The sequence below is a fragment of the Ammodytes marinus genome (assembly GCF_949987685.1).
Source record: "Ammodytes marinus genome assembly, chromosome: 3".
NCBI classification, from domain to species: domain Eukaryota; kingdom Metazoa; phylum Chordata; class Actinopteri; order Uranoscopiformes; family Ammodytidae; genus Ammodytes; species Ammodytes marinus.
The window spans coordinates 14,093,078-14,110,360 of NC_137232.1; the positions used below are offsets into that span (position 1 = coordinate 14,093,078).

At 39.4% G+C, this 17,283-nt stretch overlaps 1 protein-coding gene across 2 annotated transcripts in view; it reads right to left on the reverse strand.

The window, feature by feature from the left end:
• Positions 1–3,194: 3,194 nt before the first annotated feature.
• LOC307248802 (capZ-interacting protein) overlaps positions 3,195–17,283 on the reverse strand; it is a 22,813-nt gene continuing 8,724 nt past the window's right edge. The window contains exons 2-6 of one of the 2 annotated variants that reach the window (XM_080025316.1): positions 12,226–12,306; positions 11,601–11,672; positions 10,191–10,259; positions 7,038–7,283; positions 3,195–5,246 (exon numbers count right to left, since the gene is read on the reverse strand). In XM_080025316.1, coding sequence (XP_079881442.1) covers positions 4,878–5,246; positions 7,038–7,283; positions 10,191–10,259; positions 11,601–11,672; positions 12,226–12,306 — 837 coding nt within the window. In that variant the 3' untranslated portion in view covers positions 3,195–4,877. The remainder of the gene's footprint in view (positions 5,247–7,037; positions 7,284–10,190; positions 10,260–11,600; positions 11,673–12,225; positions 12,307–17,283) is intronic. The other variant, XM_080025317.1, reaches the window with a different exon arrangement.

A 17,283-nucleotide genomic window follows, 5' to 3' on the forward strand; every position in this document is an offset into this window, starting at 1 on the left:
TCTGCCCCTAGCCTGGGGGGTTTACGGTGTTTAAATATTAACCTAAGCAAAGCAGGAGCAATATGGGTCAATGGCTGTGCTATGACCGGTGCTGTTTGTCAAATACAAAGAACAATTGAAGATGCCTATGGTGGTGTAAATTCATTGCTTTTTCAATTATTAACTGTAGCCTGCGAACAGGTGTCTATGGGCTACATATTCAGGCTTATAAAAAAATATTTAAAAAAAACATCAGCAGGAATCAATTGAATTAGGCTATGTAGGCTATGAACTTTTGATCCAATGTTATTGCAAACAGCTCCTTAGGCCTACTTTAACCATAAAATATGGTTAATGTATGGCATAGCCTATTTACAACTCCTGTAAGTAGCCTAATACGTTGCTGAAAAATACTTGTGTAGGCTATTTATTGAGTAGAAAAACAGTTTAAAAGACTGTAGCCTAAACCTACTCTAATTTAACAACATGGGTTTATTGTTGTTACCTTTATAGCTTCCACGCTCCGACCTGTAGTGTAGTTAAGTGGTCTCATGCTAATAACACTTAGCTGGTGTCAGGTGTCTTGCATCTAGTGGTGCGGGTTTTATTAATAGGTCCATGGGGTTATCAAGAGGCGAAGCACATAAGAGGTAGGCCTTGGTTGCAGTAAATTAACTCGGGCACATTCACGGGCATAAAAGACACTTTGCTTGCCTTGCTAGCGTTCATCTGGAGCATGGACTGTGTTACCTTTGGGCTACATTCACAGACTGATTCCCACGCTATTTGATTACACTACTCAGTCAGAACACACCTGTGCCACTACGTTACACATAGGCCTATATATTTTCCCAACATTAGATGCCTTTGGTGATATAAACTCATTGCAATTTCAATAAGCCTATATTACCTTATGAAGGAGATTTTTTTTAATTTTTTTTTGTTTAAGTTACTCCGTCCAGTTAGGTTTTAAATAAAGTTGGTAAAAAAAAATCCAAGTAAGGGCCTACCATGGACATATAAAGAAATGGACACCGTATTGAAACATGGCGCCCATTCATTCCTATGAAAGCTGCTTGTCACTACACGATCTGAGGAGCCTGCACGATATGAGGACCGCATGCGCAGAACGGCCGCCATCTTGGAAAGCCCGCAGTCGCCTAGGCAACGCACGTCAGCGTCCTCACCCCCTCCCCCCCCAAAGGTTCCCCGTGAGCACAAACACACACACACAAAGTCCGTGGGTTAGCAGCCCCGTAACTGAATTTAATTCCAACACGTAATCTGTAGCATGATTAACTGTTATATCTTCATAACAAACTAAATGTCATGAAAATCGGTTCAGAATTGAGCGAGTTACAGTCTGTTTTAAGTGCAGTCTGTGGCTCTCCAAAACACTTTAAGCTAAGCGGGCTGTCAATGATGGCGGCCATTTTGCGCACGCGCACCTCATATCGTGCATGCTCCTCAGATCGTGTAGTGACACTGCTCATAGGCTCAGAGAAGCAACAAGGAAGTATAATCCGGAAATTCCATGCGGCCCAAAGCATTACGTAGCATGGACGTAGCGGCATTATGGACCTATCAAGAAAGAGGGCGGCAAGCGTACCGGACTGGAGGCGGGTGTCTCGTTCTGTAGCATCTAGCCTGGCGAAAACAAACTGAAAGCCGTTAAAAGCCGTTGGGCTAATAAAACGCTTGAGGTGGCGTTTTGAAATGAGAAAACTTACATTTTAATAGTATATGGTCTAAAGATAAGTATGAGCCTATGATTGATATCCAGAAAAAATGTGCAGAGACACAATCTTGTTCGCTGCTTGTACTATGTGGACAGGGACATCTGCCTACGGGCCGCATGAAAATAAGCTCCACCCCTTATCATGCAATAGAGACAGTGCATGAAATAGGCCACGCCCATGGCCACGCCCATCGTGGGGGAAAACATTGAACAGCGTTCCGTTCACTTTGTATTGAAGGAGACCTGTCTTCTGCAAACAAACTTAATTAAAACTTAATCAAACATCCATTTAACGAAAAAACGTTACTTTCTTTAAAGCCACGACTCTTGTCTGTCTATACGAGCTGTTTTTGTGAAAAATAATTGAGTAATTTTCAATATTGAGGTGTTTTTGTCCGGTCGGACCCATCGTGGGGGAAACCGTTGAACACCGTTACGTTCACTTTGTATTGAAGGAGACCCGTCTTCTGCAAACACACGTAATTAAAACTTGTTCAAACATCCATTTAACAAAAACACGTTACTTTCTTTAAAGCCACGACTCTTGTCTGTCCATACGAGCTGTTTTTGTGAAAAATTATTGAGTAATTTTAGATATTGAGGTGTTTTTTCCCGTCCGACCTGGCTAGCCTACAGCAGAAGGCTAACATTAGCCTAGCATAAAGCATACATTAGTTAAGAGTTTTGTCTCGATATGGAAAATTACTCAATCAATTTTCACAAAAACAGCTCGTATAGACAGACAAGAGTCGTGGCTTTAGAGTATGTAACGTGTATTTGTGAAAGGCATGTCGTATTACGTTTTTATTAAGTTTGTTTGCCGAATACGAGTGTCATTCAATAGAAAGTGAACGGGGCGCTGTGAATTGTTTTCCCCCACGATGGGCGTGGCCTCAGATTATGACGCGTTATGCACTGTCTCTATACCAATGGGTTGGCCACATGTCCATGCTGGCTGCTCGGAGAAGGCAGCATCCTGGGGCCTACAGGGGACAAAATAAATATTGAAATTACTGCAATTCTATATTGTGACCAGTAGGGGTCGACAAATCAAATATCATGGCATAAATTATTATTGTAGGCCTAGTAGTCAATAGTAATTTTTCTTATTTTACTAGGTTCTACCATTTTATTAATGTCTTCGGAATGGACCGATCACATAGTGATATTAAAGTAACTGAAATGAAAGACATACTACCTTAAAAATAATTTCTCATGTTTGACAGAATATCCTCTTACCAAATGAAATAAAGATTTTAACTCTGGCTTTATCCAACATCTAGATATTTGGTTTTTCAAAGAGATGCAAATTTACCCATAATTCAATGCCGTATTAATGACCATATACAATATTCAAATGTGCTTGAAATGCTGGACTTAGCATAAATAGTTAGATATTGATTTCTGAAAAAAAATGTAAACCCAAAATTTGCCCCAACACATAACATCAACTTATTTCTTACATAAGAAAGGAGGCTGTTTATTTTATTAACATTTCAAGACATAAACTGCTGAGGACTCAAGTAGCTCTGTGATACTGTGTATAGTTTACAAAATGAAAGACAAGCAGAGACAGACATACATCAAAAGAAAAACTTAAAAGCTAATTACATCATTTCAATCTTAAAGGTGGACTCAGCGACTTTGGAGAACACTTGTTGTCAAAACCACTTTTTGTCAAACTCCACCTTTAAGTTATAGTCATTTGGTTTGACGTCAGAACACTATATATATACAGTTCTGGAAAAAATTAAGACACCACTCCAAATGTTCAGTGTCTCTCGTTTGACTATTAATAGGCATCTGTTTGAGTAGAATGAACATTTTGGTTTTATAATATAAACTACTGATAACAATTCTACCAAATTCCGATAAGTTTTTTGTCATTACAGTAAGAGCATTTTCATTAAGTAATGTAGAGATGAAAATTTAAGAAAAATCCAGAGTGGTCTCTTAATTTTTTCCAGGGCTGTATATGCAAAAAAAAAAAAAAGTGAAGCCCAATATTATTTATGCAATTTTTCAACCCAGTATTCAGTATATACAAAGTCCTGTGAACATGACATGGTTAATGCACTATTAACAACGTCTCTCAAATAAGTGCGGCTATTTGTCAAATAAAAAAAATGTCTCCGGTTAAAGCTGGGGTATGTGATTTCTGATTGGTCAAAGTTAACATGAGCTGTACACTTTGACCAATCAGAGCGAGGCTCAGATTCTCTGTTCTTATTGACTGTTGGGACTGTCCATTCACTTTGGCACGACTTTGTTGGTGTAGAGCGTGTCAGGGAGGGACCATACGGGAGGGACCAAAGAGAACAAGTGGAGCGGTTGAGGTATTTGGATTCAAATCTCTATACCGACTGCTATTTTCTCCCCAAATCCTCCACCCCAGCTTTAAGCAGATTTGTACAATATAACACAATATAATGTTCTTCTGCCTGATAATGGATATAAACATGATTCTTATTTCCACGTGCAGATAATTGCTGCTTCTCATAGCCCAACAGTGTTTATAGACCTGTCCTATTTGGCCAGAATAGGGCGACAGAGAGGTTAAAACCAACAGAGCAGGTACCAAGCCATTTAAAACTATGGAAGAGAATTAGGACCATTGGAGGGAAGAAATAAACTAGTTTATTTTCATTATGGATATAGAAAAAAATATAATAATGTTGAGAATGAGCTCAACAGTTCAAGATTGTGTTAAAGTCAGACAAAAGGCTACAACCTGATTTTGACTGTAAGCAGACGTCCTCTAAGCTACTCTAATAACATTGCTCTCTATGTGCAGCGGGCTGTGAGACGAGAGCACAGGGACCATCTACAAAGGGAAACACCCAAGAGAAACATATTCAATCCCTTCACTCTGATACAGTGCAGTTATTAGTGGAGCTTAGAGGACGTCTGGTTTCAGTAAAAACTAGTAAAGATGTATCATTTGTGATTTTATAAAGTTATGTTAAGGAGTTATTGATCGAGGAAGTTTGAAATTCATAATAAAAAATAAAAAAATTCTCTCTCGTAGTTCTGACACTCTTCCTTATTAAAAAAAAACTTTTTGAGGAGTTTATCATCAACTTATTTATATGTATTTTTCTGTTTTCTTTTTTTTCTCTGACATAAGCATTCACAGCACACACACACTCCGGTCATGTCCTCAATGGTCATTTTCCAAACCACTGTCTCTCTGCCGGCCCGAACACAGCTCGGAAAGTTGCAGTTCGGCTTCCAAACTCTCCAAATTTTGATCTTTTTCTGCCTCCTGCTCCTGCTCTAGATCCCCCATCTGGTTTGGGTCAATCTTTATGAGCCCATTCTCTGTATTTTCACAGTCAATAGCATCTTGCAGACTATCGGCTATATGTCTGTTTTCGTCTTCCTCGGATGGACTGTCCAATACTTGCTGAATGTCACCGTTTTGGTTTGAGCCACAGAGTTCATATTGGGACAGGCCCGCGTCCTCTCCGGCCGAGCGCCGGTGTTGTCTGGTGGGCGGACGCCTCTTAAAGGAAAGCCGCGCTCGGGTCTGTGTGGGAAAGAATAGGAAAGGATTTTTAATAGGCCTTTCATGTTTCTTTTTTTTTAGATAATTTTTTGGCATTTTCAAGCTTTATTAGAGAGTACAGAGTTGAGGTGGGGAGACAGAGAGAGTGGGGGGATAACCTGCAGTAAAGGTCCACAGGTCGGATTTGAACCCACGACCACTGCAACGAAGGCCGGAGCCAATATGGTACACGCTCTATCCACTACTAAGAAAAACTAAGAATCTATCATTTCTATTAAATCATTTGGATCATCAAATGTTCAATTTTCCGTGTTTGGGAAAAAGTTATTTGAAATAAATGATCAAATTGACATTGTACACGTGATATGGAATTATAACAAAATATTCAAAAAAGTCAAATGCCAGCAAAAAGTTTATTGCAGGAACTTAAAAGTGCCAATATGTTCTTCATTGGGAATACATAAAAACCTTAGAATAACATTGGTACATGTAATAAATGAATTAATAAATAAAAATATGCTAATATGAATGTACCAGCTATTGCAAAATTACATATTGGTTTAATGTTTTTAGTAAGGAGCGCCAGTGCTTCTACTAAAAAAGGTTAGTCTGGAGCTCTTATTTTGAGGATGCACTACAACGTTATTCATTTTGTTAGTAATCTCTTATTAATTACTCAATAAATTCTCTTCTCTATCAAATCTTTTTTTTCCCCCGACATGTTATGGGTCTTAATTCATATTTGTGGTGGTATTAAAAAGGTCTTAAAATGTCCTAAATTTGACTTTAAAAATGGTGCAAGAACCCTGTGTAATCACATGGATTTCCCTCCTCTTATAGGTTACTAGCTAACTGTCCATGGTGTGAGCAGCATATGCGTGACAGCCCTGTACAGAATGCGATGGGGACTCCTAACTAGGCTAAAGAGGATTAAAGGGCCAATCCCCCTCGTGCACTACGGGGCGTCCTGACAGGCTTATCCCAGGACAGGAGAGAGAGAGAACACCCAGAGAGGGACACGTCAACACACAGAGGAACCACTTGTTAAGCTGGGATGTGTGTATTCTACTCTATATTTTTATCGTTCATATTGCACCGTCGGCCAGTGATAAACACCATTTAGATTCTGATGTATGTCTGGCATATATCAGAACTGACAACAAAAAACTTTGACTTGGACTTTGATGTTACCATGGAGACTGTATGGCGAATAGTAAGTGTGAGTGACACTTCAGAGGCCTCAGTATGACAGCAGCTCATGTTGAGTGACTCAGAACTCACCAGCAAAAACCCACGCAATTATATGAAATATAAGAGTACTAACTTTGGCTTTTTCCAACATTTATATTTTAGTTTTTTTAAAGGGATGCAAAGGTAAGCAAATTATTATTGCCAAATTGGCATACTTTTTCCAAACATTTCTGAAAAAAAATTGTAATATGAAAAATTTTCTTTTTAATGTCAGTGATCAACTGGTGAAGTGTCATGATGATATCTAGACGTAAAAATGTTTCCCCTCTTCACCTGCAGTGTCCTGTTTTTATACAACATGACATCCAACTGTGGTCATAACAAATGTCCTTATAGTATTGTCAAGCTAACCTGCAGCTTTGTCCATAATGTCCACACTCTCACTCCTTTTCGGACATGGACACTCACTACATTTATTTTATAAATATTGTTTATTACACTTTATAATTACTGTTGTTTGGTGTTGTGTGTATTTGTATGATGTGTCATACTTACTTTTTTTTATTTTTTTATCTCGAAATAAAGACGAAATAAAATGAATGAATGAAATAAAATATTCACCTTGTTGAAGCTTGTCAGTGGAGCGCCTTCAGGAGGTGTGCTGAAGCTGACTGGGTCCTCCTCTTCATTGGCCTGATGTGAGGGCCTCGTAGTGGGGGAGAGGGGGCTGTGTGTGGGGGTCAGGTTGGGCCCAGGGGAGCTGCTCTCTGGGCTGTGTGAGGGAGGGGACAGGGGTCTGGGCTGGAGCTTTACCTCAGGACTCTTGGGTGAAGGCAGCAGAGAGGTGGGCGACAGAGCAAGATTGGCCTGAAAGGAGAAGGCAAGGGGAGGGAAAGGAAATGTCTTTAGTGCATTGTATATGAATAAGACATATTTTAAAGGTGGAGTCAGTGATTCTGGAGAACGCTTGTTGTCAAAATCACTTTCTGTCCAAATGAGTGAATATCTCCTCATGATCCACTACCTGCCCATACACATTGGCCTGTAAGAGAAGTACACTGTAACATCTTTAGTGCATTGTATTGGAGTCAGTGATTCTGGCGAACGCTTGTTTTCAAAATCACTTTCTGTCAAAATCTGTGAATATCTCCTCTTGATCTGCTTCCTGTCTGTACTCTGAGAAAAACTCCAGTTTTAATACACAGCCTAGGCTCTGTAAACTGGTTTCTAAACAAAGGGGATGTAAAGCTGGACTGTGTTTTAACAATAGAGTGACAATGGATTTTTTTTCAGTCAACACATTACGGACAGGTAGCAGATCGTGAGGAGATATTCATTGACTTTGACAAAAAAGCGTTCTCCAGAATCACTGACTTCACCTTTAAAGGGTTTGAAAGAACACAGTCAGTCAAGATAGGCAACAGAAGGAGAAATATACAGATGCAAACAGACACGTTTTAGTCAAATAAACACCTAAATGTTCACTTTGGAACTTTTATCTATACTAGTATGAAAGAAGACATGTTATGGAAGCAAAACAGCAAACATCTTAAAAGTTAACAACAACGATTTTGCCAGCCGTGTCTCAGCGTAAGATTCACCTGCTAGAAGTGCTGTACGTCCTGACATTCCCTTTAAGTGTCACACACAAACAACACCTGTCTTGATATTTAGCTTGAGAGCTAAAGTCTATTACAGCTTGAGATAGTACACACATACACACACGTCACACACACACACACACACATACACACACACACACGTCACACACACACACGCACACACAAGCATTGGAAATTAGCAGTAGCTACGCTGATATACTGTAGGCTACATTGGAGATTTGTTGTTAAAGTGTCTATGTGTTGGCATCTGTCCCTATGAAATAAACATGAAATAAATAGATAGATAGATAGTCACCCAAACACTGTTAGAGTAAAACATTCATTCAACATAACAAAGTCAACACAACATATCACACAACAATCCACACAAGCTCAAAACCTACACGTGTGTGTGTGTGTGTGTGTGTGCGTGCGTGCGTGCGTGCGTGCGTGCGTGCGTGCGTGCGTGTGTGTGTGTGGACTAACTCAAGCTTGTCTATATACATACAGCAGCTCACATAAACATTCATCTCTTAAAACAGTAGAGCAAAGAAAGAACCTGAACACCAATCTACTAAATCACAAAGAATTTAGATTGATAACCCAAGGTCCATTTCAAATCTTCAAGACCATAAAACAATATGTCTTCTATAGTATGTTACACTATTTCTTGTGTAAATAAATGCAATTAATATTTTTTATTGAAACATATTCGTATCCCTTTCTGATTTATTTTTATTTTTTAACTTCCTTCAAATTGCGGGTACCTATTGTTTGGCGTACAGTGTCTCGCCCTTAAATTCCCCTTCTACAAGTACCTGCCATTCCCTTTAAGGTTTCACACTCAAACAACAGCTGTCACATCCAGCCTAAGATGTTGATATAAATGTATCAAATCTTGAGTTAGTCCCCATAACACTGTTCAAGTTTAAAGGAGCATAAAATCTCAAAATTGACTAGTGCTTGAAAAAAAAATTGTTTTTGTGTCTACTGTATCTCACCTATAAATTCACCTTCTACAACTACATGCCATTCCCTTTACAGTGTCAAACACAAACAAACACCTATCATATCCATTTTTAAGATCTAATGTCTATTAAATAAGTTTTACAAGCCCCCCAAACCACTGGTAAAACCGTTTGTATCCTACCTGCACAGGCGAGAAGAGAAAGAGTGAGAATCGACAGCCCTTCTGCCCCATGGCTGCCCACCGTGTGAACCCCAAACCAAAGAATCGGCCGCGGAGCCTTCAGGCGTCATCAGCGGATTCTGGCTCATAATCCAATTAGTTTATTAATCTGAGCAGATTGTGGCATCAGGGACACAAGCCCTTTAACATGGAGCGCAGGCACTACTGTTAACTGAACACTAGGGGGCAGTAATGCTCCAAATATCTCATTTAGTAGTTTACCACCACCGGTATGAATGTGTGAATGAATGGAACCTGGATCCCTGTAAAGTTGACCAGTTTAATACGTTGCTGAAGACTCACTTTTTTTTGCATTGGTTGCATTGGTTTGCAAGTTGAGACTTTGACACTCCTCCCTTTTTTTCTCATGTATCTTATATCTTCTATTGTATTTTGTACAGCACTTTGGTCAACTGATGTTGTTTTTAAATGTGCTATAGAAATAACTTAGACTTTATATACAAACTCCTTGCCAATTCTGCCTGTCCACTGCTACACCCTATTGGACTGTTTAAAAGCACTTTGAGGTGATGGGGGTTCATTTACATTTGCATGGACCTGCAGTATGTTTCCAGACATTGTCTCTACATGTATTAGTATTGAATAACTATATCATCAAACACAAAGCAAGTACAGGTTAAATCCCCTATAAAGCAGGAATAGGGTGAGCATTGTTCCATAAACACATGTTGTAACTATTCGACAGTGGGATTGGGCTCCTTCCATCTAAAAGTCAATAGTCTGGCTGTCTTCAACCTTTTCGATCAATATTATTATAAGAAATGTCAATATACTTTATTAATCAAGATGACTTTTTTTTGTGTGTCTTTTTACTCATGTATGTAATGTTGTGAATCTATCTATGTGTGATCGAAATAAACTGAAAATTAACTGAATTTCTGGGTCACCCCTAAAAACATCACATCATTGTTTTTTTTCCCTTTTCATTAACAGAAAGAATAAAATGTTGCGAGCTGCACCAACCTGCAGTTTCTCAATGAAGGAGGAGTTCTTCCCCTTCATTCTAAAGGGAGTCGGGGAGACAGTCGTTTTCTGCAAGAGAACACACAGTCACAACAGAGTTTATTGTCTGATCATGCCTTTCCTTTGCTTTACTTTATGTATAGGTTGAGGTTGAGGTTGAGGTTACTTTATTTGTACCCGTAGGTAAACTTGTGTCGCATTTTAAAAGTGAGCTTCCATTACACAGTTTAGGACATCACATACACACAAACACAAATAGGACAGTTACATGCAGTAGGTGAAACAATTAAAGTGCTCCAGTGCTAATCCAAATTCGGACACTTATATATTTGACTATCATTATATTGCTGCTCTTTAACCACTGTACTGTATATTGCATTTTTATTTTCTTATTATCAGTTTTTCCCCTCATCAGTATTTTATCTGGTTTCTGTCTTTGTTTGGTCTGTTTGTTGTTTTTAAAAAGCCTCCTGTGGACAGCTGTTGGAAACTAGCATCTAGGCTAATACACTTAAAACAAGGCATCTGGTTCGTCCAATGATATTGTCATGTCCATGTCAAATCAAATCTACAATGCAATACAATACAATACAGATGATTTCACAAAGTCATTATACCCCCATCTTAAAAACATGGACAGTTTTACTATTACTAACATGTTTAGTGAATCTTCCATTTAATTTATCATGTCATGAACAGTTTAATTTTACATAGAACAATATGTCTCGTCAGATTAAAGGTGCAGTCAACTATTCTGGAGAATGCTTGTCGTCAAAATCACTTTTTCTCAAAAAAAAAAATCTCCTCCTCCAATAATCCAGTGTTAATACACAACCCAGGCTCTGTAAACTGGTATGTAAACAAAGGGTGCCCCCACCGTAGCTAACAACATGTCCGTTTACAGAGCCTAGGCTGTGCATTAACACAAGATTTAATTTTTCAGTGCACACACAGTACATACAGGTAAGCGGATCGTGAGGAGATATTCACTGATTTTGACCAAAAGCATTCTCCAGAATCGCTGACTCCACCTTTAAAACTGAACCATATCTTATCAAATAGTATTAAATTGCATTTTTGCATGTTGTGCTTTTTCTTCCATCCAGCCACAATGCAAATATATGTTTGTGTGCTTTGTTGGGTATTACTCATCATTTCACTTGAAAAACATCAACACAGACACAACTTTCCCAATCTTTTAGGACAGACAGAAATAGACCGACAGTCTGATGTGGCAACAGTTGACCCTGTCTGTCTTTCTACTGTGTTGAAATGGTGAGTTCGCAACGAAAGCTGGAGTAAACAAACAACCTCACCACGTCTGTTTTGAGGAGAGATCCGTTGTATATCAAGAAGACAGATGATTCAAAGCACATGTAGTGTTAGTAAAGGAATAAAAAAATAACTTACATCTGATTCCTCATTTTCATCTTTTTGATGTTGCAACTTTAGTGAACATGGAGGTCTTCGTCGAAATGACAACTACACAAGAAAATAAAATGTAGTCAGTCAGTGCGTTTCCATGGGACAACTAGATTGGATTAAGCCATATACTGATTTTGCTTCTCGAACTGACCGCGTCACTTGTCTGAGTATATTTGCTTAAAGGTAGAGTCAGCTATTCTGGAGAACACTTGTTGTCAAAATCACTTATTGTAAAATCCTCCTTCCGATCCGCTACCTGTACATACTGTGTGTGCACTTAAAACAAATCAAGTGTACAGAGGCCTAGGAACTGAAAACTGGCATGTAAACAAGGAGGATCTTAACAAAGGGGGTCCACCATAGCTGGCAACATGCCTAGGCTGTGTTTAACACTGGATTTTCTTTTTCAGCACGCACACACAGTACGGACAGGTAGCAGATCATGAGGAAATACTCTGAAAAATATTTTGACATCAAGACTCCACTTTAAATATTAAATAAACTTTTACAGAATCCGTAGTAATCTTTTTCTAGGCAGCTATACACACAGTTTGGTATGTATTTGTATAGAGTTGATACTGTAAAATATAAGACATATAAAATAACTTACCTCTTCAGGTGAGGTTGGTAGAATATGACCTTTGAACCTTCCGGCCAGCTCGGCCACCGACGGTTTGGAGGGAGAATCCTCCTGGAAGAAAAGAATAGCTTCAACCAAACTTCTTCCCACTCCTTTTCCAACATGTTGTTACAATTATCAAGTATTTGTCATTCATGTATCTAATTATGCTTTCTATTCTGTGTAACATTATTATTTTCTGTATGATATTTTCATTTTTTTCGTTTTTTTCTTTTACATTTCAAATAAATTTTAATTTCAATAAAATCAAATTAAAAACAACTGACTATACTTTACGATTAACAACAGTCTTAACAGCCCCCCACCCCCCCATAGAGTCTCAGTCCTCTTCACAGCAGACCCGGGTTAGAATCCAGCCCAAGACGTTCTCTGCATGTCATTCCCCTCTCTGCCCCATTTTATCTCTGTCTCTCCAAAAAAAACTGTCTAATAAAGTAAAAATGGCAAAAAAAAATCTTTAAAAAAAATTAAATTGCGTCATGATGAATGAGACACTGCCCAGCTCAGGGTGCCTTCATGTTGTAAACAAACAAACCTTTCAACCCGTTCAAAACACTCGGTTCAAACATGACATTACAACATGGGAAACAGAGTTAAAGTTGAGTGTTGTTTTCACAGCTAACGCTGGTGCACATTCCAGCCTGCGACCATCAGCCAACTTATCACTTAACAACAGATATGTGAGTTAACAGGCATGAAAAGGCACCGCGGAGGAGGGAAGTTTAGCAATCAGCTTGGGAATAGTGTGTGTGGGGGGGATTTGTGTGTGTGTGTATGTGTGTGTGGGTGTGTGTCTGTGTTTGTGTGTGTTACATTACGTGTGTGTGCGTGCGTGTGTGTTTGTGCGTGCGTGTGTGCGTGCGTGCGTGCGTGTGCGTGTGCGTGTGTGTGTGTGTGTGTGTGTGGGAGAGACTGGAGATAAGAGAGAGTCTGCTACAGGTCTGTCCTGTGTGTGATGTTACACAGCTGTGCAGAGACGGCTCACTTCCTGTTCTACCAAATACATGTTTTTACAGAAGAAGAAATGTTAGTGCCTTTTATATTGATGTATCTATCTATCTATCTATCTATCTATCTATCTATCTATCTATCTATCTATCTATCTATCTATCTATCTATCTATCTATCTATAGGCTTTTAAAGGTGCAGTCAGCGATTCTTGAGAACGCTCATTGTCAAAATCAGTGAATATCTCCTCACGATCCGCTACCTGTCTTTATACTGTGTGTGCTCTGAAAAAGAAAATCCAGTGTTACAGTAATACTCAACCTGCAGCTCTGTACACAGGGGCATGTTGCTAGCTACAGTGGACCCCCTGTGTTTACATATTCGTTTACAGAGCCTAGGCTGTGTATTAACACTGTTTTTCTTTTCAGTACGTACAGGTAGCAAAGTGTGCGGAGATATTCACTGATTTTGGCGACAGTTCTCCAGAATCACAGACTCTCACCGTTGTGTCTGGCCATTGTTAAGTCATTAATTTCTTTAGTTTTCTACAGGCCTGTTTCAGCTTGTTTTGTTCCCTTACTTTTCGCACTATTTAGAACATTTATTGTATATATTACTTATCTTTTTTTTTTTAAATCCTTGTACCATGCATTTTCGATTCCTCTGCCTGTCCGTGGTGTGCATTATGCAGAATTGACAATAAACATGACTTGACGTGACTTGAGTTCCTTGTAGGACACTGAACCACACACACACACACACACACACACACACACACACACATGCTGCAGCAGCTTTTTATATTGACCCTTTCCTGCTGTGTTTTCAACCCGTCTGCATTTTCCTGCTTAGATATAGGAAGTGAAACATCTTCTATGTCTTGCCCGTCTCCTTGTACAACTGCAAATGTCTCAATTCAGAATCCGTTTTGCAGATCATTACTGAATGTCATTTAACTGAGAAGACGCTAATGGAATATTAGCTTATATAACTTGTGCAAGATTAGGCTGGTCTTGGTTTGTCCAGCAATGGAAGTTGTTTGAAACTTAACGTTGTGTGGCAGCTGTGTGTAAGATTTTCATGTGGTTGCCATGTTTTTTTGTTTTCAAGCATTTTAAAATGTCTCTCGCCCGAACAGGGACTTGAACCCTGGACCCTCAGATTAAAAGTCTGATGCTCTACCGACTGAGCTATCCGGGCTCTTAAAGCCGCAGTACATATGTTAAAAAAAAAAAAAAGTATATACAAATGTATATATAAAAATATATGTTGTGATATACACAACTCTAGGCTTTATCCCAGTTTCCTTGACTGCATTTATTGTTGTTCTCAATAGCTTGAAGTCTTTTGTCCATTCAGTGAAACACTGACACAAACACACACACACACACACACACAAACACACACACGCACACACACACAAACACACACGCACACACGCACACAAACACACACACACACACACACACACACACACACACACACACACACACACACACAAGAACATGTTAAAATCTGAAAAAATCTAAATATATACAATTGTATTACTGAAAAGCATCTTATGATACACTCAACGTTACGCACTATAGCTTTAAACACACTCCCCTTCCCCCTAGATCTAAAAATGACCTCACCATGTTCTAACTGCTACCTCCACCCAAACGTATGACACCATCCGCACACAGTGCCTCAGTGGCCTAATCAACATCCCAACCCTCTTCCTGGGTTTTCATTTTCTCCTCTGTGCTAAATAGTAATTACAAGGGACCACCCAACGTCCACACGCCTTTATTTTGAAACCTCGGATTGTTTAACTGTTTCCTGTCCTTCCAAAACAAAGGAATTCTTCAGAACACAAACTATGGTCACACCGGCACAGGAAGTGTGTGGCCCTTTGTTCATGTAAATCATTACTAAGATGTTTTGGAGTGAAGAGAATCGAGGTTTCAATTGTTTTATTATTTAAATAACAGAATTGGGGAATGTCTACAAGCCATTCATCCATCCAAATATCCAAATATATAAAAAGGCTGTTTTAGGCCGTTAGGTTTGTCCGCTCTGTGCGATACTGTAGAAACATGGCGTTGCAACATGGCGGCCTCAGCCCTCCGCTCCTACAACATGTAGATATATAACACTCATTATGAGCAACAACTTTTATTTTCAAGTGATAATACACTAATCAAAATATGCATATGGATATTATAATACATTTCTACTAAGTCTGTTTTGAAAAATGCCAATTCCTTTTAGATAGATTGCAAGATAGATAGATAGATAGATAGATAGATAGATAGATAGATAGATAGATAGATAGATAGATAGATAGATAGATAGATAGATAGATCTATCTATCTAGTGTGTGTGTGTGTGTGTGTGTGTGTGTGTGTGTGTGTGTGTGTGTGTGTGTGTGTGTGTGTGTGTGGTTAACTCAGCTGGGACCCTGAGTAGTGGGAAACTTTGGTTCAGTTCAGAGCAGAGCGCAGGGCAAACTCTATTTCTGGGTCTGGAGGCTTGGGAACAAACCCCTCTGCTCCTAAGAGAGAGACATGCTACACCACAACTCAACCATACTGTACTGTGTGTGTGTGGGGGGGGGGGGATGTGTGTGTGTGTGTGTGTGTGTGTGTGTGTGTGTGTGTGTGAGTGAGTGAGTGAGTGAGTGAGTGAGTGAGTGAGTGAGTGAGTGAGTGAGTGAGTGAGTGAGTGAGTGAGTGAGTGAGTGAGTGAGTGAGTGAGTGAGTGAGTGAGTGAGTGAGTGAGTGAGTGCGAGCGTGCAAGCGAGCGAGCGAGTGAGTGTGTGTGTGTGTGTGTGTGTGTGTGTGTACACTATACTGTAATCTACCATACAGAGCAGAGGAGCATGTCTAAACATGGGAACTATAAAACAGCAGTGTTTTACCCATGTGATTTCAAACTTTTTTTTTCTACAACAGGCCTGGGTAAGAGGCTAAAAAGAAAATAATCTATTTTTGAACTCTGACTTCCTTGGAAACAGCTGGTTAAGATGTTGCTTGTTTGACAGTTAAACACACAGTACAGTACAGTACAGTACAGTTAACACACTGTTATCAAATACATTTTTACCATGAAAAATCAAAAGCCTGTCCGTTATTTAAAGGTGCAGTGCGTATTGAAGTTTTTCAGGACAGACTTGGTAGAAATGGAATATCATATTTCTAAGAATGTTTGAATTAGTGTATATTTGCTTGAAATCGCTGTTTATTGCATTACTTCATAAACAGCGTTATATATCTACATACAAGTGGTGTACCATGTTTCTACAGTAGCCCAGAATGGACAAACTTGACGGACCTGCCCGTTTTTTTATATATATAGTGGGCGTCCTGGGGAAATGCACCTGTTGGAAGACCAAGAAGAAAAAGTACTATAGAATAAATAACTTAATACATCTTCACCTCATCACTTGATATTGTGGAAAGACTTTTGACAGTGGTGGATGATGCCATCTTTAGTAACTAGCTTCTTGTCCTTGAAGGCCACTGTAGCTTCTGTAAATTCTCCCAACGGGATGGGGTTAGCAAGGGAGTGTTGCAATCTAGAATCTCAACACTAGATGATGCCAAAATACACCTTTATTACACAATACACCTTTAATAACCACTGGACAATAATGTGTTAATGCATATACAACAAATCTTCTCCTTATTTCCCAGAAAAGTTGTTGCTAAGGAACTGATGACGTCTATAATATGACTCACACAGTGCAATGACCACACCTGAAATCCTCACTATGAAAGACTGTTAATGTGAGTGTGAGTGTGAGTGTGAGTGTGATGCCTCGTTTCCACCGAGTAGAGCGGGTCGGATCGGAGCGGTTCGGTCCGGGTAGTTTGGCTTTTCATTTGCCAAAAGTTGGGTAGGGTACGGTTTAAGCGCACCTAACCGCTCTGAGCCGCTCCCGATCTCAGTACTCCTCCGTAGGGGTACTAGCCGCCTGAAAGCGGGCCGAAAATGCATGAGAAGGCGGAGCTACACACTGCCGTCATTTGATTGGTCGAAAGAATCATTTCCGCCATGTGTAGATCTCGGCAAGAGTGAAGAGAGTCTTGTGTTTTG